This window comes from Heterodontus francisci, chromosome 17 (assembly GCF_036365525.1).
Source record: "Heterodontus francisci isolate sHetFra1 chromosome 17, sHetFra1.hap1, whole genome shotgun sequence".
Classification (NCBI taxonomy): domain Eukaryota; kingdom Metazoa; phylum Chordata; class Chondrichthyes; order Heterodontiformes; family Heterodontidae; genus Heterodontus; species Heterodontus francisci.
The window spans coordinates 23,023,710-23,047,282 of record NC_090387.1 but is presented as its reverse complement, the minus strand read 5'-3'; the positions used below and the strand labels follow the sequence as shown (position 1 = coordinate 23,047,282).

Below are 23,573 nucleotides of genomic sequence, written 5' to 3'. Positions count from 1 at the left end.
GCTTTGGGGAGTCAGGTGGTGAGTTACTTGCCTCTGACCTGCTCTTGTAGCCACGGTATTTATATGGCTACTCCAGTTCAGTTTCTGGTCAATGGTAGCCCCTAGGATGTTGATAGTGGGGGATTCAGCGATGGTAATGCTGTTGAATGTTAAGGGAAGATGGTTAGATTCTCTCTTGTTGGAGATGGTCATTGCCTGGCACTTGTGTGACGCGAATATTACTTGCCACTTATTAGCCCAAGCCCGGATATTGTCCAGGTCTTGCTGCATTTCTACACTGACTGCTTCAGTATCTGAGGAGTCACGAATGGTGCTGAACTTTGTGCAATCATCAGCGATCATCCCCACTTCCGACCTTCTGATCGAAGGAAGGTCATTGATGAAGCAGCTGAAGATGGTTGGGCCCAGGACACTACCCTGAGGAACTCCTGCAGTGATGTCCTGGAGCTCAGATGATTGACCTCCAACGACCACAACCATCTTCCTTTGTGCTATGTATGACTCCAGCCAGCAGCGGGTTTTCCCCCTGATTCCCATTGACCTCAGTTTTGCTAGGGCTCCTTGATGCCATACTTGGTCAAATGCTGCCTTGATGTCAAGGGCAGTCACTCTCACCTCACCTCGAGTTCAGCTCTTTTGTCCCTGTTTGAACCAAGGTTGTAATGAGGTCAGGAGCTGAGTGGCCATGGTGGAACCCAAACTGAGCATCACTGCGCAGGTTATTGCTAAGCAAGTGCTGCTTGATGGCACTGTTGGTGACACCTTCCATCACTTTACTGATGATTGAGAGTAGGCTGATGGGGTGGTAATTGGCTGGGTTGGACTTGTCCTGTACACAAAAAGCAGGACATACCTGGGCAATTATCCACATTGCAGCGTAGATGCCTGTGTGTAGCTGTACTGGAACAGCTTGGGTAGGGGCGTGGCAAGTTCTGGAGCACAGGTCTTCAGTACTATCGCCGGAATATTATCAGGGCCCATAGCTTTTGCAGTATCCAGTGCCTTCAGTCGTTTCTTGATATCACGTGGTGTGAATCGAATTGGCTGAAGTCTGGCTTCTGTGATGCTGGGGACTTCAGGAGGAGGCCGAGATGGATCATCAACTTGGCACTTCTGGCTGAAGATTGTTGCAAATGCTTCAGCCTTATCTTTCGCACTAATGTGCTGGTCTCCCCCATCGTTGAGGATGGGGATATATGTGGAGCCACCTCCTCCAGTTAGTTGTTTAATTGTCCACCACCATTCACAACTGGATGTGGCAGGACTGCAGAGCTTAGATCTGATCCGTTGGTTATGGGATCGCTTAGCTCTGTCTATCGCATGCTGCTTGTGCAGTTTGGCATACAGATAGTCTTGGGTTGTAGCTTCACCAGGTTGACACCTCATTTTGAGGTATGCCTGGTGCTGCTCCTGGCATGCCCTCCTGCACTCTTCATTGAATCAGGGTTGGTCTCCTGGCTTGATGGTAGTGGTAGAATGTGGGATATGCCGGGCCTTGAGGTTACAGATTGTGGTTGAGTACATTTCTGCTGCTGCTGATCGCCCACAGCGCCTCATGGATGCCCAGTTTTGCATTGCTAGATCTGTTCAAAATCTATCCCGTTTAGCACGGTGATAGTGCCACACAACACGATGGACGGTATCCTCAATGTGAAGGCGGGACTTCATCTCCACAAGGACTGTGCGGTGGTCACTCCTACCAATACAGTCATGGACAGAAGCATATGCGGCAGGCAGATTGGTGAGGACGAGGTCAAGTATGTTTTTCCCCTCGTGTTGGTTCCCCCACCACCTGCCGCAGACCCAGTCTAGCAGCTATGTCCTTTAGGGCTCGGTCAGTAGTGGTGCTACTGAGCCACTCTTGGTGATGGACATTGAAGTCCTCCACCCAGAGTACATTTTGTGCCCTTGCCACCCTCAGTGCTTCCTCCAAGTGGTGTTCAACATGGTGGAGTACTGAGTCATCAGCTGAGGGAGGGCAGTAGGTGGTCATCAGTAGGAGGTTACCTTGCCCATGTTTGACCTGATGCCATGAGACTTCATGGGGTCCGGAGTCGATGTTGAGGACTCCCAGGGCAGCTCCCTCCCTACTGTATACCACTGTGCCGCCACCTCTGGTGGGTCTGTCGTGCCGGTGGGATAGGACATACCCGGGGATGGTGATGGCAGTGTCTGGGACATTGTCTGTAAGGTATGATTCTGTGAGTATGACTGTCAGGCTGTTGCTTGACTAGTCTGTGGGACAGCTCTCCCAACTTTGGCACAAGCCCCCAGATGTTAGTAAGGAGGACTTTGCAGGGTCGATGGAGCTGGGTTTGCCGTTGTCGTTTCCGGTGCCTAGGTCGATGCCGAGTGGTCTGTCCGGTTTCATTCCTTTTTATTGACTTCGTAGCGGTTAGGTACAACTGAGTGGCTTGCTAGGCCATTTTAGAGGGCATGTAAGAGTTAACCACATTGCTGTGGGTCTGGAGTCACATGTAGGCCAGACCAGGTAAGGACAGCAGATTTCCTTCCCTGAAGGACATTAGTGAACCAGATGGGTTTGTACAACAATCGACAATGGTTTCACGGCTATCATTAGACTAGCTTTTAATTCCAAATTTATTAATTAAATTCAAATTCCACCTTCTGCTGTGGTGGGATTCGAACCCATGTCCCCAGAGAAATACTCTGGGTTACTTTTTCTTTCTTCTTTTGGGCCTCCTTATCTCGAGAGACAATGGATACGCGCCTGGAGGTGGTCAGTGGTTTGTGAAGCAGCGCCTGGAGTGGCTATAAAGGCCAATTCTGGAGTGACAGGCTCTTCCACAGGTGCTGCAGAGAAATTTGTTTGTCGGGACTGTTGCACAGTTGGCTCTCCCCTTGCGCCTCTGTCTTTTTTCCTGCCAACTACTAAGTCTCTTCGACTCGCCACAATTTAGCCCTGTCTTTCTGGCTGCCCGCCAGCTCTGGCGAATGCTGGCAACTGACTCCCACGACTTGTGATCACTAGTCCAGTGATACCACTACGCCACCGCCTACCCGTAAATAAAATAAGACCTATTATAACAGCTTAATCGTAACTCTTCTAATGCTTTCCCACCATCCCATAATAACTCAAGTCATTAATAGAGTTAAAATTATCATAAGCTTATGTTCATCTAAATCGATGTTGAAAATATTTCCTCACAGTCAGCATTTAGTGAGCGGAGATACTTATTGCTTTGTACAGTCCTGAGAAACTGTAGTATATGTATTAAAGAATACATGCAAGGATTTAGTGGGCAGCATGGACTAGTGTTCTAAGCAATTGTGACAAGATAAACAATAGTAAATTATTTATATAATAGTAAATATATTTATATAATTTACTCCAGGTTTTAGAAAGTATGTTTGCAGTCAGTCTGGGCGAATAATCAATTTTTTCCCCCTTTTTTCTTTCAGTACATCTTTGGGGAGTTCAGCCCTGATGAATTCAATCAATTCTTTGTAACATCGCGCAGCTCTGTTGAGGTAAGTGTGCTCATTATGAGAAAAATCTGGAATTTTTCTTTCTTTATTTATCGTACGCACTAATTCTCAGGTAATCATTTTGACTGCATGGTTTTATTATATGTCTAGCAGCTAATTAACATGAATTCTTTCAAAATTTTTGACCAAATAATGGTACCAGTGATTGCTGGAAGTTTGGAGTTTAGTGCTGTATGTAGATGGACTGGTTGAGGACTTTTTAGATGAATAGGATTTTGTACTTTTTAATTTGCTGTTTCCAACCACTTAAAAGTTGTTTTTGGTTGAAACTGGGCAAGACGTTTGGAATGACCTTTGGAGTCCTAAGTAATATGAAGATGATATAAATATATGCATATGATGAATTAAAACTTAAATACATATAATGTCAACTTTCCCCTCTTGCGTTTCTTTGGATTAAAGGCCTGACAAAGCTTCATGTGTCTCATGATGGTTCTGTAGTACTGTCTACATACTGTAACTGCCACATTTCAGCTGCGTTACTGTAATGCCATACCCTTTTTGTTTTAAAAAAATAAAAACTTAGATTTTTACATAATTCAGTTAGGGACCCTTCACATGACTTGATTCGCTATCTACCTCAGATTACGGTTAATATTTACAGTTAGCAAAAGCTTGAGTAATAAACTTTCAAATGACAAAACATATTCAAAGTGGCTTGTACTAACATTTTGGGATTGGCTATGGTAGAACTTGAGACATGCCCATTTAACTGTTGAAATAGAGTGGCACTCAGTTGTCTTTAACTCAAGTCAACTTCTGATTTAGAAAAGGTCATGAATATTTTTAATTGCCATGCCCCGAGAATTGTGGAGCCTTTTTTTTTAAAAAAAAAAGGTGAAAAGTGGGCTTTCGGTCAAAGCAAGTTCACCTCTTGGTGTAGCTTTTTTTCCCCAACACTGACAACTCTATACTTCGTACCAAAAATGTTCATGCAGCATGATTAATAAAGGAGCAAGATAAAGACAGCAGCATAAAGTTTGCTTATTTTTCCTAAGTGATTCATTGCATTTAAAAAGTAACTTATTCTGTCAAGATATGAGGAATTTTGATGATATATGCTGTTTGATGGAAATTAAAGGTATCTTAAGTTGCTTTACGCATTTCCTTCAACGTGGTTATTTTTTTAATGCAGTTTTCTTGTGTAGGATGGAAGCTGTTCACATAATGGTCTGGATTTTGCAGGGGTTTTGGTTAGCGTTCACTTTCATCACCCCTCTGAAACTTACTGCAACTTCATGATTTAGCCCATGGCAGGCCAATGAGGAAATCCTGCAGTTGTGGTCTGTCACTCTCAGCTCCACCACAGGCTTCACTGTGGATGCATATTCCCAGAGGCAGCAATCAGTGAAATCAGTTGATGTGGTGAGAAATTCCTCCTTTCCACTCTCATCATGGTTAGATATCCCATAAACAGTTGCAACTTGTTCATTTAAGTGTAACCGGGTTTTTAACAGCAATGGGTGAGTATTAACTATTCCGGAATAACAGATTGAGTCCAGAAAAAAGAGCTTTATATTTGTGGACATTCTTACATGTTTCCATTCTGATTAAATACTAGATTTTTTAAAGCATCTACTGTCAACCCATGCATATGTCCCATTCTTTAATTTGCTCTAGGTATTAGTTTGAAAGTAATTTGATTTTGGTACTTTTCATTTCCTGGTTGGCTATCTGAGACTTCTTTAATGTAATTGGCTGCTTGGATAACTTAAATGACGTTATTGTAGCTCCACACTGGCGACCCCTGTTAAAGAACATTAAGATCAATTGCACAGCGAGGGAATTAAAGTTCTTACTACAGAGATTACTAGATCTCTCAGCGAGGCATTCTTCGAGGTCAGCAGCGAACGCTGTTGCTTCACCACTGACTGCAGAATCCAGGCCAATAAATTACTTGTGGCAATTGAACATGTGTTTGATCCAAAAGTTCCTCTTTGAAGTGTAGCATGGTGAGTGAGTAAGCATCTTAAACTCAGTTTAACTTTCATTTCCACGAGTGGAAATAGGTAGAAAATTGCATTGTAACAATCTCAGCAATGTTCCACTAGAGACTACTGAAATGTTAGATAACCTGCTAGCAACGTGTTGGTGGTACCTTAGGTCCAGGATGTTTGGACACTGCATTGGATCAGTAAAATGTAGCAATGTGACGGTAGGTCTATGACTTTAAAATTCTGTTCCTCCTGGATTGATTTGGGCTGAATTAGTTTTAAGAATTTTAATTAAAAAAGCAAGGACATCAAGTTATAACTTAATCTTGTGCATTTCAGTAAGTTCTGGACTGGACCAGGTTGTCATTGTCATTAAATTGTGTTGATCATAACAAAAAAAAATGCTGAAGTATAATGAAGTATAATGCTCTTTCTAATTATGTATAAAGAATAATACTAAACTTCTGTTTTCTGTTTGGCACAGCTCCCCCCGTATAATGATAAAGTCTTGCAAGTCAGTCAATCAGCTGGTAAGTGTTTGGTTTGAGTGTATTTGCTAATATTCCATTTCGCATGATAATCTGGAAGGATCTAAGAACTAGGATAAAATTCAATGTCAAATTAACTTTTGAATTTCACTTCTCAAATGAATGTAGTTAAAATGCATAAAAGCGTGCAGAGAGCGGGGATGGGGGGAGCGCGGCCGAAGACCTTGGTGGTGGCGGGTGCGCTCTCCTCCTTCCCTCTACACTCTCCTTCCCCACCCCCACGCTCTCCTTCCCCCCCCACCCCCACACCCCCACGCTCTCCTTCTCTTCAGACCCCACACCCCCACGCTCTCCTTCCCTTTCTCCCCACGCTCTCCTTCCCTTTCCCCCCACGCTCTCCTTCCCTTTCCCCCCACGGTTTTAAAATAAAAATCTTTGTACATTGTACCAATTGGTTTTTTGGAGCAAGAGGAAGGCTAGTTTAAAATTTAATGTGTAGCAGTTCTTAGGGCATGAACATTATGGCTAATTTTTTTTTTCATTTAACTAGGAGACGGAAATGATTCAGACGCTGAAGAAAATGAGTCTGAACCACCTGGATTGCAGGGCAGTGTTTACAAAGTCTCCAGTACGCTGAATCCACAGGCCCCAGAATTTATATTGGGATACCAACCTGTACAGAAATCCTTAGACAATTTGTCGGAAGAAGCTGCCTATAGCTCCATTGACTGCCAGTTTGGAGAGGATAATATTTCTCTGGACAGCGGCAATTGCCCAGGGAATGATGATCTCGTCTACCGAGGACAAGGCCCGAGGGAAAGGAGGAACAAGAAGAAAAGACCTCCTGGTTATTATCGCTATCAGGAAGGTGCGAGTGATGCTGGTGGTCCCCCTGAAACTTTGGGCCTTGTTAATGGACATGTGTTAAACTCAGGGCTAAATGCTATAAGCCCAGAAGAGGTTGAATTACTTGGCCAGAAGGAGATTCCTGAATCTCATGGAGCTATTTCTTCAAAAGCTAATCAGAGGACTTGTGATAGCCCTGAGAATGATGCGGACTTCATTAGTGGAGCCTTCTGTAATGATACAGTCTCTAGTGCACTAGATGAGGCCAGGACTGCTGAGCAGCCTGGATTTGAGCTTGAGGCTAACACTGTGGCTAATAATGAGGTTAATTCCACTCAACAGCCTGATCTCTCTCAGACTGGAAGGAGTAGCCCAGTAAGGACAGCTATTGCACAGTCATATGCAGGCACAGATATTACTGTGGATGTTAAAAATGACAGTGGACAAACACTGGAATCCTCTGGTGATAGTGCTGTAACACTTCCTAATACTTCTGATGGGGAAGGATTACATACGGAGACCGCAGAACGTGAGCAGGATAAACCAGAGGATGTATATGTAGTTGAGCCAGAGCAGACTGCCTTAGCTCCCTCTGTGGCTTCTACTCCTTTGCCTGCCAAATCATGGGCTAGTCTCTTCCACAATTCAAAGCCCTCTTCAGGACCTGTGGCCTATGTTGAGGCAAAATTCACACCAACCAATGCTTCGGTTCAATTCCCTGAAAAGCCACCAGAAATAAGAATGGATGTGCCTGTTCCAGTGTCTGAGGATTCTGCAGCCCAACAGATAGCAGGTAATTTTTTAAAATATCCAGAATAAAGGCACTTAAAACCATCAGTTCTCTTTTGCTATATATCTTGAATGGTACCAAATTAAATATTTGGTCATTTGTTAATAGGGTAGTTCTCAGTGAAGAAATCTGAGATTCGTTAAAGCCAACATTCCAGTACTCAAAAAAAAAAAAGCCTGAGATATGTTTGTTGAGCCATGCATGTCTAAGTAGCTACTTTTTGATTTGTATGTGTTGCTCTGCAACCAGTTGCTGTAATGTACAAGACAGCAGCTTGAACTTCAAAAGGAGGGTAATCTGAATGCCCCTTGCCTTGTGCATGACTAAGGTTGGCAACCGAACAGGAAATCAGACCCATGTTTTCATACCTGAAGTTTGGTCAAGTTGTATGGACTGTAAATGGTACTTCACTGTACATCTATGCGTGATGCATAGAAACCAATGTATTTTATCACAAAAATTTATGAGCTGGATTGTTAGTACTGCATTCATTTGGACCTGCAGCAATGAGCTTTGATGGCTCGTATTTATTAGGGCAAAGTAAGTTTTGTTTCCTTAGCAGTGACCACAACTGATACAGCCAGTGCATCTCAGTTGATGATTTTACACTCTTTGAAATATGTAGAAGATTCCAATACAAAAACACTTTTGCTTGCGATTATGCATAGTATTCTAAATCTGAGACTGAAAAAAATTGAAGCGTGATCTTCAATCACGAGCAGTGTCTGCTAACCACAGTCCCATTTTGTGCTCTGTGCAAATTGTTAAACAAGCATCAAAAAATTTTAGGGCTTGAACGCATCTGGCTAGTGTTATTGTTCCAGATAGCTTAATGAGGGTCTGTACAGATAACATGGCGACAATCATGTATATAACTGAGAGGAATGAAATGAAGTTGCATCTACTTTCCTTGAACATTATTCATTGTTATGGATTGGTGCTTTTTGAAACTAGCTAGCATCTGTTCACTACATTCAGCAGCTAGGCAAGGTGGCAGTGGATGCAGTCAGCAGGGCCAAGATGAAGTATCAGGGATGGACTGTAGGTCCTGTATTGGCTCATTTAATTACCTAGACATGTGGCTATCTGGATACGGCAGCCTTACAGAATAAATAGTTGTTGATACTCTTGCAAAGATTGGGACCACTGGGCAGTAGCCTATGATGGCCTTTTGATTTCATGGAAAAAAACGTTTGTCTTCTTTTCATTACTCTATAGAGAATAGGATGAGGAGTTACAGAAGGCATTAAGATCTTTTGAAGACTTTCCCATTTGCTTTTTAACAATTTTTTTTGCCACAAAAGCAGTAACTTGTGCTAGGTTATAGTTCTGTGGGCACTAGATGTCCTCTGCTACTTTCCATTAGTAACAATTCATGTTTGTGTCTGGATTATGAAATAGAGATTGCAGATCTAAGGTATACTATTTTAATTCCATATAACTCTTTGTAGTAAAATCTGTATTAACTGCAATTATTAATGCAAAGATATATTAAGAACATTGAATCAGTAATTCATGTGCGTGTGTACAGTTGTATTCAGTTTATTTCAAATTAAGTATGTTGGTTTTTCTTGAATAGAATTGCAGCTGTGTGTCATGCTAAGGAGACATTTGAGCTAATTGCTCATGGTTCAGAAGTAATAGCTCCTTTATAAGCCATAGAGCCTTATTTAGTTTCTGCTCAACTGACCCACTTACACATGGCCTGTTTAAAAAAAAAGCTTTTTTTCCCTGTGTAAATCTATCTGCATTAGCTGTCAGCTAATAGCTGGAAATCTCTGAACAGTATCCACTTTGTCAATTTTTAAATTCTGTATCCATCTATTTTTTCAGAAATTAGCTGGTGTGTATTTATTAAGTATAAGTTCCACATTTATATTTGTAATTTTCTTGAACCTACAAACATTTAAATAAATTAAACAGCCCTATCTTACTGTTACCACAAGATGGTGCTAGAAACCCACAATTAGTCCTTAATGCCAGTGATTTTGTTTGACATTGTTTCCTTACCTCCCTGACTGGTAACAAGTTTCTTTCATTCCTTTACTGTTACGCATCCTGTTCTTCTTGTTAGTCACTGGCTTTTATTTTCAATCAAATCATGTTTGATTTACCTTCTCCCACAATTTTTTTCTAACCTGTAACCAGTACTATTTCACTGGCATTATGTTTATGTTCTAGTGATATTAAATCCAATTTCCAAGTTATCCAGCTGTTTCTCATTAACTTTGGTTATATGTTGAAAGGACTAAGTAACAGGGCATTCTTCCATCATCTTTGGAAACTTGCCCATGGTGTTACATTGTTACCAAGTTTAGTTGGAAGTAGTTCAGGGAAGATTTACTGGACTAATACCTGGAATGGGTGGTTGTCTTATGAGGAAAGGTTGGACAGGCTAGGCTTGTATCTGCTGGAATTTAGAAGAGCAAGAGGCGACTTGATTGAAACATCAGATTCTGAGGGGTCTTGACAGGGTGGATCTGGAAAGGATGTTCCCCTTGTGGGAGGATCTAGAACTAGGGGGTCACTGTTTAAAAATAAGAGGCCGCCCATTTAAGACAGAGATGCGGATACATTTTTTTCTCAGGGTCATGAGTCATTGGAACACTCATTGGGAGCAATGTCTTTGAATACTTTTAAGGTAGATAGATTCTTGATAAGCCAGGGGGTGAAAGGTTATTGGGGGCAGGCAGGAATATGGAGTTGAGGTTACAGTCAGATCAGCCATGATCTTATTGAATGATGGAGCAGGCTCGAGGGGCCGAGTGGCCTACTCTTCTAATACATTTGTTCATATGTAGTTTAATTGTTGCTCACTTCCAAGAAAGATACTTAAGTCTTTTCCACTCCATTCGTTCCAACTCTTTGCGGTACATAAATTCATTTAACTTCAATTATATACTCAATTGCCATCTTCAAAACAAATATTATTTTTGTGTTCTTTTACCTTGCCAAATTGCATGTGTTCCTGCTGAAGAAAATAGAGTAGCAGCTTAAAACATTAAATAATGTTGCCTTAGAATCAGCATAACAGGACAGATTCCAGGAAACGTGGAACACTTGCTTGTTATGGTTGCATCAATTCAGTCAAAAAATGACTGTTAAGTGAAGTACCTGAAAAGTGTTATTTTCCAAGGCTTCACCTGTTGCTCACTGACTTTCTGCCGCTAACCATGCCCTCGCTATAGTATGTGATCACAGATATGCTATTCCTTTAATAGTGGTATATTAATGTGTTTTACATATATTGCTGGGAGTAGGATTGAGGAAAGCTGAGGTTCTGGTGTTTATCCTTCCTTTGTGTAAATGGAATTGCTTGGAGAGTAATGAGTGAGCACCACCAGCAAATTGGGTTTGAGCACAAGCTGGATTTGAAGTCTTAAGTAAGAGCCTATCATGTTAGTGCTTGCAGCTTTGAAGTGTAGTCGTTTGTACAGAGCATTTGGATATATACAAATTGCATATCAGTGTGTTTCACTAGTTAACCCATTTTTGGATCAAACTGAATGCACAATTCGTTATGAAAATGGCGATAGTGTGATTGCACAATAACATTCTGCACTTGCAAAGTTGTTCCATATTAGCTGTTCAGTGATTGTTCATCAAACAGTTGTTCATAAAAGGACAGTTCACTGCCCCAGTACCTTGGGTAGCAATATGCTATGCCACAGGGTGTCGAGATACTGAGTGTGCTTATGATGTCCCAAAGAAGGGCGATTCTTAAACTGAGCTAGCTTCCTGGATAAACTGAGACAGTGAGCATATTTGTGGTGTGTTTTCCATATTAGCTAGCCCCCTTAGTCAGATGTTGAAGCCAGGGCTAAAAGGGGGGGAAATATTTCAGTGCAGTGAGGGAAAATAGTTATAAGTATGCAGACGTAATCTTGATTAGAGTATGCTTTTTCGTAGCTGTTGAGCAAAGGTAACTTCAATTTTTTGATGTATTGCATTAAAATTAGTACATGGCATTTCGAGGATCGTATGGATATTGACTTCAATGGGTAGATTCAAATTCAATATATTAATCTTACAATGTAACTTTTTTTCTCCCCATATCTATAGAACTGCTGGAAAATGTGAAACTGGTACATAAACCAGTGTCTTTGCAACCTCGAGGTCTGATCAACAAAAGCAATTGGTGCTATATCAATGCCGTATCCTTAATATCTGAATATCACAATCTATTTGCACAGCTGAAAAACTGGAAATGAAAGCTCTAGTATTGAAAAAACAATTTAATTTTTCTATGTAGTATGATTTGAGCATGCATTTTATAACCATTCTCGTGAAAGGCTTACTGAGATAAATGAATTTTATAGTTCTAGAAATGTGCTGGTGGGTGATGAAGCACATTTTCAGTAAGTAATTGCATGCCACTGCTAAGGTATTGGAATTAACAGAAAGCAGTGGTGGAAATATCTGGAAACAAGTCCAAGGCAGAATTCTGAAACTTTTTTTAAGCTGGGCTCCATTACGATTCTTGTGCCGAAGATAAGTCTCCCTCCTCCCACACCCCTGAAAATGATCAGCAAAGCCTACATTTTTGTGGCCAATAGCAGTTTGCATTTATGTAGTTCATTTGAAGTGGAAATGCATCCCAAGGCATATCAGAGACATAAGTAAACTTAACGTTCAACCAAAGAAAACTTTCAAATGAATACTTTAGGCATTCCGTTAAATTATTAAAATAGAAATTGTGAATATATGCAAGCAAAATGTATAGCTTGAAAGCTATTAAAACACGCAGATTGAACTTGGATTGTTATTCAATAAAATTGAAGTACACCATTATTACAAGTCATTTTAACTGAAAAAGATAAAATACTTATTTGATCCTTGAGAATGCAACACCTATCGTTGTAAAATAATACTGGAATTAATAAATCTCTGAATCATTATCACTATTGAATCTCATTAAAGGGCTGAGATAATGTCAGATCTGGAGCTCATAGTTTAGAAAAATGATCTGAATCTCTTAATTAGATTACAACCTTGAATGCACTTCAGCTGGGTTATTGAGTATGCAGTATTTTGGGATAAAAGCATAAAATTAGCATTTATAGCTCTTTTCTAATATGTTGAAATTAGCAAAATTTAGTTATATTTTCCGAACTTTATATTCATTTTTTTACATTTCCAGAATTTGAAACACTTTTAAATAAGAACTAAAATGTTTTTCAACCCCCTCCCCAATCAAATTTTAGACTTTTTTATATCTGTTTTATCATATTAGCCTGTTTTATATCCGTCAAAGCCATGACATTTCATTTAGGTTTAATCAAGCTAGGTAAGATCGAGGTTTGCATTACATTGTAATAATTTCTGTGTAGTTGATGCGGGAAGCAGATGTAGAAGCTCATTTTAATGAGATGACTATTCATTTTGGATTACAAATTGCATCAATACAACTTTTTTCTCCTCTTTGTCCACCCATCTTAATTTGATATTACCTATCTTTAAAATGCCTACAACCTTGGGAGCATTCTTTTATTTTTAAGCTGCAGAAAATGTCAGCTGATGCCATCTATGAAATTAATCAGATTGTGATAAGCAATTGGTTATTGGGAATTATCAATATTGCAGTACATTCGAAAGGATTAAAATTATTCTACTGCAAATTGTTTTACTGTCCTTTTCCTTCAAACATCAGGATTTTAATTATACTGTACAAACTTAGTATTGGAATGCACTGCCCTCAAATTGCTTAATAGGACAAAACTGCACTTAACGAAAATAAAATTATGAATAAAACAGGCAAGCCAGTCGCAGGTCCTCGTTTGTATGGTCTTCAAAATCCATCAGAACTTTTTATACATATTTTGATGCAGTTTCTAGTTGCACATTAGAAAAATGTTTCTGCTGCTTCCACTTTCCAACTCTTGATGTGCTTTGCTTTAAGTACTGTGGGTTGCAAACCCATAGCAAATCAAAGTGAACTATTATCCCCTTAACTAATATGACATAGACGCTGCAAGCTTTGGTTGCATGCCCACCCATGTATCACCTGATGAAGTCTATTCCGATGTACAATGAGGCACAGAGACCTCGCAGTTCTACACCAATGATTGACAGCTTGTATGTATTGCATATATTTATACATGTACTTGAAATGCTTTGAAAAATGCTCGAGTAGTAGTTGTGGTCAGCTCTGGTCACTTATATAAACTTAAGTAGCTCAGACAGGACAGTTTGTGAATAATCAAATTGTGGTTTATCTGATACTGGTGCTTTCTAAGAATTTGTAGTCCAGTTTATTGATATGTTATTAGAATCACAGAATTGTTACAGCGTGGAAGGGGGCCATTTGGCCCATCATGTCAGTTCTGGCTCTCTGAAAGAGAAATTCCCTCACTCCCATTCCCCTGCCTTCTCCCCATGCACATTCTTCCTTTTCATGTAACTGTCTAGTTCCCTTTTGACTGCTTCAATTGAACCTGCCTCCACCACTTTCTCAGGCAGCGCATTCCAGACCTTAACCACTCGCTGCGTGAAAAAGTTTTTCCTCGTCACTTTTGCTTCTCTTACCAAATACTTTAAATCTGTGCCCTCTCGTTCTTGATCCTTTCACGAGTGGTAACAGTTTCTCTCTATCTGCTCTGTCCAGACTCCTCATGATTTTGAATACCTCTATCAAATCACCTCTCAGCCTTCTCTTCTCCAAGGAAAACAGTCCTAACTTCTCCAATCTATCTTCATAACTGAAATTCCTCATCCCTGGAACCATTCTCGTGAATCTCTTCTGTACTCTCTCCAGTACCCTCATGTCTTTCCTTAAGTGCGGTGCCCAGAATTGGACGCAATACTCCAGCTGAGGCTGAACTAGTTTCTTATACGAGTTCAACATAACTTCCTTGCTCTTGTACTCTGTGCCCCTATTAATGAAGCCCAAGATACTGTATGCTTTATTAACTGCTCTCTCGACCTGTCCTGCCACCTTTAATGACTTATGCACATATACATCTAGGTCCCTGTGCTCCTGCACCTCCTTTAGAATTGTGTCCTTTATTTTATATTGTCTCTCTGTGTTCTTCCTACAAAATGAATCACCTCACATTTCTCTGCATTGAACTTCATCTGCCACCTGTCTGCCCATTCCACCAACTTGTCTATGTCCTTTTGAAGTTCTACACTATCCTCCTTGATTGCTTTGTAATTCCAGTACAAACCTTCCTCCAACCCAATAAACATCCATTAACCACTACTGTTTGTTTCCTGTCACTCAGCCAATTTCGTATCCGTATTGCTACCGTCCTTTTTATTCCATGAGCTACAAGTTTTCTCACAGGTCTGTTGTGTGGCACTGTATCAAATGCCTTTTGAAAGTCCACGTACACATAAACAGCATTGCCCTCATCAGCACACTCTGTTACTTCCTCAAAAAACTTCAAGTTAGTTAAACATGATTTTCCCTTAAATCCATGCTGGCTTTCCTTAATAAACTCGCATTTGTCCATGTGACTATTGATTTTGTCCCGAATTATTTTTTTCTAGACGTTTTCCCACCATCGAAGTTAAACTGACTGACCTGCCGTTGCTGGGCTTACCTTCACACTCTTTTTTGAACAAGGGTGTAACGTTTGCAATTCTCCAGTCCTCTGGCTCCACCCCGAGTCTAAGGATGAGCCAAATATTATGGCCAGTGCATCTGTGATTTCCACCTTCACTTCCCTCAGTATCCTTGGATGCATCTCATCCGGCCCTGGAGCTTTATCCACTTTAAGTACAGACAGCCTATCTAATACTTCCTCATCAATTTTAAACCTCTCCAGTGTCTGTCTTACCTCGTCTTTCAACATTGCCTGGGTTGCATCATCTTCCTTGGTAAAGACAGGTGCAAAGTATTCATTTAATACCTCCGCTATGCCCTCTGCCTCCATGTGTAAATCTCCTTTCTAGACTCTTAATCGGTCCAGCTCTTCCTTTTACTACCTGTTTACTACTTATATGCCACTAGAAAACTTTGGGATTTCCTTTAATGCTAGCTGTCAGTCTCTTCTCATGCTTTCTCTTTGCTTCTCTTATTTGCTTTTTCACTTCCCTCTGGACCTTCTATATTCAGCCTGGTTCTTGATAGTGTTTTCTACCTGGCATCTGTCATAAGCACACTCTTTCTTAATCTCTATCTCTTTTGTCATCCAGGGAGCTCTGGATTTGTTTGCTCTACTTTTCCCCTTCGAGGGAACATATCTCGACTGTGCCTGAACTATCTCTTCTTTGAAGGTAGCCCATTGTTCATCTACTGGTTTTTCTGCCAGCTTTTGACTCCAATTTATTCACCCCAGCTCCATTCTTATCCCATTGAAGTTGGACTTCCCCCAGTTAATTATTCTTACCCTGGATTGCTCTTTGTCCTTTTCCATAGTCAGCCTAAACCTTATGATACAATGATCATTATCCCCTAAATACCCTCTTGCTGATACTTGATCCACTTGACCACCTCATTCCCAAGAACTAGGTCTAGTAGTGCCTCCTTTCTTGTTGGACTAGCAACATACTGCTGTCGAAAATTTTCCTGAACACACTCTAGGAACTCTTGCCCTTCACTGCCCTTTACACTATTATCCCAGTCTATATTTGGATAATTAAAGGCCCCCATTAAAACTACCCTATAATTTTTGCACCTGTCTGTAATTTCCTTGCAAATTTGTTCCTCCACATCCTTCCTACTAGCTGGTTGTCTATAGACAACACTGAGCAATGTAACTGCACCTTTTTTTGTTCCTTAACTCTAGCTAAATTGATTCAGTCCTCGACCCCTCTGGGACATCCTTTTTCTCCAGCACTGCAGTGCTCTCCTTAATTAATACCGCCACCCGTCCCCCTTTTTTCCCTTTCCTATCTTTCCTTGTATTCGGAATATTTAACACCCAGTCCTGCCCCTCTTTGAGCCAGGTCTCTGTTATAGCCACATCATATTTCCACATGGCATCTGTGCCTATACCTCACCAGTCTTATTAACCATACTCCGTGCATGCACATACATGCACATTAACCCTGATTCAGACTTTATTACTTTATCCCTTACTCTGACCCCACCAATTAATATACTATTCCCTACTCTCGTGCTATCTATCTCCCCCAGTATTCTGTGCACCTTGGTATTCCTCTCTAACACTCGCTCTTGGTTCCCACACCCCTGACTAGTTACCAGTTTTGCTTCCCTCCCATCTGAGCTCCCTCTCAGGTTCCCAAACTCCTGACAATTTAGTTTAAACCCTCCCCAACAGCACTAGCAATCTCCCTGCAAGGATGTTCGTTCCAGCCCTGCTAAGATGCAACCCATCCATCTTGTACAAGTCCCACCTGCCCCAGAACTGGTCCCAATGTCTTAGAAATCTGATGCCCTCCTTCCTACACCAGCTCTCCAGCTACTTGTTCAATCGCTCAGTTCTCCTATTCCTATGCACGTGGGACTGGGGGTAATCCTGAGATTACTGCTTTTGGCGTCCTGCATATTAATTTCCTTCCTAGCTCCCTAAAATCTGCTTCCAGGACCTCATCCCCCTTCTTAGCTATGTCAGTGGTACCAATGTGGACCATGAGCTCTGGCTGTTCACCTTCCACCAGAAGAATGTCCTGCAGCCTCTCCGTGACATCCTTGACCCTGGCACCAGGGAGGCAATGCACTATCTTGGAGTCATGTTTACTGCTGCAGAAACACCTTCCTGTTCCCCTAACCAATGAGTCCCCTATCACTACTGCTCTTCCACTCCTCTTCCTCCCCTCCTGTGCAGCTGAACCAGCTGTGGTGCCACAAACTTGGCTGTGACTGCACTCCTCTGAGGAACCATCCCCCTGACCAGTATCCAAAATGGAAAACCAATTAGCGAGTGAGATCATATCAGGGGATTCCTGCACTACCTGTCTGGTTTGCTTAGACTGCTTGGTGGCCACCCATTTCCTATCTACCTGCATGCTCCTAATATGTGGTGTGACCATCTCCCTAAACGTGAAGTAAAAATCGGAAAAGAAAAATTAGAAGTCTAAACACCATAAAACTTTGATAAAAATGTTCTCTAATCTGAAAATCATTTTGTTTTATTAATTAAATAGCGTTCGACTGATGAATGAGTTCAGTACAATGCCAGTACCCTCCAAGCCAAAGCCAGGTGAGTAATTTGGGTAATAATACATGAACTGGTATAGCTTTGTGGCTGTGTACTATCTCCATTTTATATATAAAAAAAAAATTATTCCAGAATCAAACTATATGCTATTTTACACAAAATGGTTTGTTAATTTTTCAAAATGAAAAGCAGAAAATATTCATGATTCAAAGTAATTTATTTTGCTGTGTAAATGCTTTACTTTTTCTGCATTGTATTAGAATCTCTTGTGATAATCTTTCATAATTATGTAAGGTACAGGTGATAAAACTGTTAAAGATATTCGCACTGGAATTCCCTTCGAACCAACCTACATTTATAGACTGCTGACGGTTATCAAGTCAAGTTTATCTGAAAAGGTAAGTTCAGGGAATTGTTTGCCCAAGAGTATATTGTAATTTTTTCCTAAATCCCCAATGGTTTTTTGGAGTTTCAGTAATATTGACACTTATCAAGCCCTTTTTAGTACCACTGCTATTGTTCTTTTGCAGTTTGAATATGCAGTGCTGCAGTGAAACTGTAAACAAAAGTTAAATTGAATGATGTAAGACCCTTGTGCTCATTAACAATCCAGATTGGCTTTATCATTTTTATAATTCATAATGGTAAAATCCTATATGTCAAAATGGAATTTAAAATGAAAAGGTTATTGGTGGCGCAGTGCATGGTGCCATGGATTGGGATGTGAGTTTATGCCCGTGACTTCTCCTCTTCTCTCTCCTCCCCCCACACCTGAGTTGTTCCAATCTCTCTCGTACCAAAGTGGGAGGTGCTGAAGAGAGGCCGTGCCCTTCCTCACAGAGGAGAGTTGTGACCGAGCCATGCTCTTCCTGTGATGATGAAAGGTATTTTTTAATAATCATTAGTTGTTTTCGACTGTCTGTCTGCAACTGAATTTTTAATTTTTCCTGCCCCAAGTTTCTACATATCAGTCGCTTTTCCTGATGAAGAGTGCTGGAGACCTGCTCCAATCTCTCTACTATTGCTGGTGCATAGTCAGCTGTTAAATGAATGAGAGTGATGACCCTCTAAGCTTCCCGCTTTCTAGAGAAATCATCCGGTGACTCCACCCATACTGTGAAGATTGGGAAATCCTCCACCTGTTCTCCCACCAACAACTACCCCCCCCCCCCCCCCCCCCCCCCAACCCCACCCAACTCCCTGGTTGGGAGTCATGGACATTTTGTATCATCTTCACAATGCAATTGTTGGAACACCAACATTGTACATCACTGTGCTACCATGTGCAATTGACTTCTTAATTCCCTTGCACTGCAAGAAACAAATGTCTTGTGGTATCTTAGTCCATCCGCAAGCACTTAAGCCTAAAATTACAAGTGCATTTGTAGCTTTTTCAAAAATGTTTCATGAGTGTTTTTCATCTCACTTCCTTTGCCATAAGTAGTCTGTTGTCAATGATTGAACTGATTACATGGAAGAGAAAATCTCAAAGAAAATGGTAAAAACCTGGTGTGCACATGGGTTAAATTTGTGATCGGATAATAGACCGATCTGCACATCAGTTAATAGATTTCTTTGTATAGAGTGCAGGTTTATTTATATTAAACACACCCAAAAACTTTCCAGCTCGATGTCAGTGGTCATAACATTTCTTGAAAGTTTTGCAAATAAAAGCTGGAACAAGATTGAATGCCTCCAGTGTGGCTATAGCTAAGCTTGTGGTAGCTAAGTAGCATTGGCCTTCAAGCCTCTACTATTTGACTTTCAGTTGGTGATTTCCTATAAACTCAATAAAGAAGGTTCAGCAGGATAAATTTACCATTGTGTTCTCTCCTTTGAATCTAGCAGCAAAGTTCATATATTATTTTGCCTAGTTTTTAAAAACACATCGAGGCATTTGTAACTTACTTATCCCTTTTTATAGATATTTTGGGCTTCATTTTCTGGTGCAAGACTAGCTAGAATTTCAGAAGTTTGTTGTATATTGTCAGTAACCAAAATTGTATCTTCAGCCTAGTTTTTCTGTCCTATATAAGGAATAAAAACTCATTAAAAGAATGCCTTTAATACTTTATCAGAAATTTTCCACTTGCCATTACTTGTTTTTCATTCTTTTTCCACTAAATTCATTTACAACATGGTGGAATGGATTTGGTATCTACATCAGTTATTACTTCAGCTGCATCATGACTGCTTCACTGCAAATTGTAAAGAAAGAAATAACTTGCATTTATATAGCAGTTTTTAATGTTCTCTCCACATTCCAGAGTGCTTCAATTAAGTAATTTTGAAGTGTAGTCACTGCTGTAATAGGGAAAGGCGGCAGCAATTTTTTGCACAGCAAGATCCCACACCAACAATAAAAGCTCTGATTTATTTTAGTTATATTGGTTGAGGGATAAATGTTGGACAGGACATGGGTAGAATTTCCCAGCTGCTTTTTAAATTGTGCCATGGCATCTTTTCCATCCACCTGTGGGGACAGACAGGACCTCAGTTTACTGACTCATCCGAAAGATGCCACCCCTCGGAATGCGACGCTCCCCCAAGTGTCAGCCTAGATTATGTGCTCACGTCTTGAGCGGCTTGAACCCATAGCTGTCTTGACTCAAAAGCAAGCATACGGACACATTTTATATTGGGGTTTCAGTCTGCAATGACTTGTGTTTTTGTGAACAAATGTTTTGACTGTATGTTGATTGAATTCAAGTAAGCCCAACCATCCCCCCCAAAGAAGACATATTTCCTTGCAGGGCGATTTGCCAGTGCTATTGAGGAGGGTTTGAACTAACTTGGCAAGGGTGTGGGAACCAGGAGGAAATATCAGAGGAATTCAAAATTGCACAGAATGCTAGGAGAACTCGATAGCACTAGAGTCGAGAATAGTAAGTTATTAGGTGGGGTCAGAGTAAGGGTGCAAGTAATAAGGTCTAAATCAGGGTTAATGTGCATGTATGTGAATGCACAGAGTGTTAATAAGTTCTGGGCGCTACACTTTAGGAAAGATGTGAGAGCATTAGAGAGACTACAGAAAAGATTCACGAAAATGATTCCAGGGATGAGCAACTTCAGTTATGAAGATAGATTGGAGAAGTTGGGACTGTTTTCCTTGGAGAAGAGAAGGCTGAGAGGTGATTTGATATAGGTATTCAAAATCATGAGGGGTCTGGACGGAGTAGATAGAGAGAAACTGTTCCTACTCGTGAAAGGATTTAGAACGAGAGGGCACAAATTTAAAGTAATGAGTAAGAAATGTAAAAGCGACATGAAAAAATCTTCATACTGCAAGTGGTTAAGGTCTGGAATGCACTGCCTGAATGTGTGGTGGAGGCAGGTTCAATTGAAGCATTCAAAAGGGAATTGGACTGTTACATGAAAAAGAAGAATGTGCAGGGTTACAGGGGGATGGCACTAGATGAATTGCTCTTTCAGAGAGGTGGTGCAGACACGATGGGCCGAATGACCACCACCTGCACTGTAATAGTTTGTGATTCTGAAGACGCATTTAAGATGCCTCATTACAAAACAGTACCCCTTACATGAAGCATTTTCTCTGGGTGGGTAATGTTTTCTGCTTCAACTGAAAGCCAAAGCTGGTAGCCTTCTTTCCTACACCGGTTGCTTTCTATTAGCAAAGGTTATGTAGTTGTGGCCATGTCCCCTGCATATGCACTCCAACTGTTATAGTTGTGTTGCTCAGGTCATACTCAAGAAAGCAGTTTCAGAAGTGGTTATACTAACTGCAACCTGCATTGCACCACACTCTGGGATCATGTCTTTTTCTGCTGAGAGGGAAATAGTTGTGCTCAGGTGAGGCCTGTTAATTTTGCTACTTTAGCAAGTTGACCCTGAAGCAAATGTCTTTCAAAGACTTTTCCTTGAGACAGCCGTTAGTACCATTTATTTTATTGTCTTTATGCATATTGCAGATATCCTTGAAAACCCAGTTAAGTTTTATTTTATGCTTATATTCTGTTACACAAATTTTTGTTTTTTAAAAAAAAAAGTATTCCCTCAGTTGTTACACACATGCCTCGGAATTAGAAGGGTGTTGGTTCAAGGATCGCACCAGGATTCGATGACTTCTTCTGAACTGGCTGTTCAGTGTGGTAATGAGAGAGTGTGAATGAGAAGTGATGAAAGATTAAGCCAAGGCTCTATCTGTCTGTTCCAGTAGCCCATGTGAATGCGAAAGATTTTAAGTCACAAACCTTAGTGGAGCTGGGTGTTGTCCAACATTCGTTGCTCATCAGTACAAAAAGAACTAATCATCTCATTTGCTGTTTGTGGAGCCTTATTGCATGCAACTAGGCTGCTGCATTTATCGATATGCGTGACTACTTCAGAAAACAATCCATTGTATTTAAAAACTTAGGGCGTTCTGAAAGATTGCATAAAATTCTATAATAATGCAAGTGTTATTTTTCCTGCTGAAACTTTATATCACTAGTTTCTTTTTGAGCTTGTTTTTTTTTAAACGTATGTTTTAATTAATGGGTCATATTTTCTTCTTCAGGGCCGGCAAGAGGATGCAGAGGAATATCTGGGGTTCATTTTAAATGGCCTTCATGAAGAAATGTTGGCATTGAAGAAACTGATCACTCCTCAGGATGAAAGTGAGTAATTTTTGCTTCTCTTTGGTTCACTTGACAAATGGCAGATGGAATTTAAAATGGGGAAGTGTGAGGTGATGCATTTTGGCAGATGGAATAGGGTGAGGCAATATAGATGTAATGGTGCATTTCTAAAGACTCTGCAGGAACAAAGGCACCTGGGGGTGCATGTGCATCGATCTTTTAAGGTGGCAGGACATATTGAGAAAGTGGTTAGCAAAGCATATGGGATCTTGGGCTTCATAAATAGACGCATTTATTACAAAAGCAGGGAGGTTATGCTGAACCTTTATAAAGCTCTGGTTAGGCCCCAACTGGAGTATTCCATCCAGTTCTGGTCACCAGACCCCAGGAAGGATGCGAGGGGCCTTGAGAGGATGCAGAGGAAATTTACTAGAATGGTTCCAGGGTTGGGGGATTTTAGTTACAAAGTTCAGTTGGAAAAGCCTGGGTTGTTCCCCCTGAAGCCTAAGAGATTGAGGGGAGATTTGATAGAGGTGTACAAGGTTAGGGCAGGTTTAGATAAGTTTAGAGAAAGAAAAGCTGTTCCCATTAACTGGTACAAGGACTTGGGCACAGATGAAAGATTTTGGGCAAGCGATGCAGGAGGAATATGAGGAAAAACTTTTTTATGCAGTGAGTTGTAATGACCTGGAATCCGCTGCCCATGAGGGAGGTGCAAGTGGAGACAATCCATGATTTCAAAAGGAAATTGGATGGACGCTGGAAGGAAAAAACCTGCAGGGCTATGGGGATTGAGCAGGAAAGTGGGATTGACTGGATTGCTACACGGAGAGCCGGATAATCATGTCCTTGGATAATCCCAATGTGTTACATGTCCATTTAATTACTTGGGGTGGTGGGGGGGGTGGCAGTTGGCGGGGAGAGAGCAGCTGGAGAGCCAGTTGGGTGGGGGGTGTTGGCAGAGCAACCTGGGGTGAGTGGCCGAGGGCTGAGAGCGTTTTCTTGTGCCTGTTAGTCCTGGCCAGGCGTAGGCTGCGCATGCACAGCATCTCAGCGCGTAGGAGACAGTTTGCGCATATGCGCAGCTTGGAGTGCTCTGATGGCGTCAGCGGGCTGCTAAGTTGTCAGCAGTCACTTTGAAAGAGCAAACACTTACCGAGAAACCCAAATAACTTGCATGGTAAAATATGAGCTTCACTCATCTAGGCAAATGGAGAGTATTCCATCACACTCTCGACTTGTGTCTTGTAGATGGTGGAAAGGCTTTGAGCAGTCAGAAGGTGAGTTACTCTCTGCAGAATACCCAGCCTCTGACCCGCTCTTGTAGTCACAGTATTTATGTGGCTGGTCCAGTTAAGTTT

The 23,573-nt window shown here is 41.1% G+C and overlaps 1 protein-coding gene across 2 annotated transcripts in view; it reads left to right on the top strand.

The window, feature by feature from the left end:
• usp10 (ubiquitin specific peptidase 10) overlaps positions 1–23,573 on the top strand; it is an 83,245-nt gene that overhangs the window by 28,123 nt on the left and 31,549 nt on the right. Inside the window, exons 2-9 of one of the 2 annotated variants that reach the window (XM_068049141.1) lie at positions 3,424–3,492; positions 5,929–5,974; positions 6,483–7,571; positions 11,631–11,722; positions 13,534–13,643; positions 17,622–17,677; positions 17,936–18,033; positions 22,152–22,251. In XM_068049141.1, the coding sequence (XP_067905242.1) occupies positions 3,424–3,492; positions 5,929–5,974; positions 6,483–7,571; positions 11,631–11,722; positions 13,534–13,643; positions 17,622–17,677; positions 17,936–18,033; positions 22,152–22,251 (1,660 nt within the window). Of the gene's footprint in view, positions 1–3,423; positions 3,493–5,928; positions 5,975–6,482; positions 7,572–11,630; positions 11,723–13,533; positions 13,644–17,621; positions 17,678–17,929; positions 18,034–22,151; positions 22,252–23,573 lie in introns of both variants that reach the window. The other variant, XM_068049140.1, reaches the window with a different exon arrangement.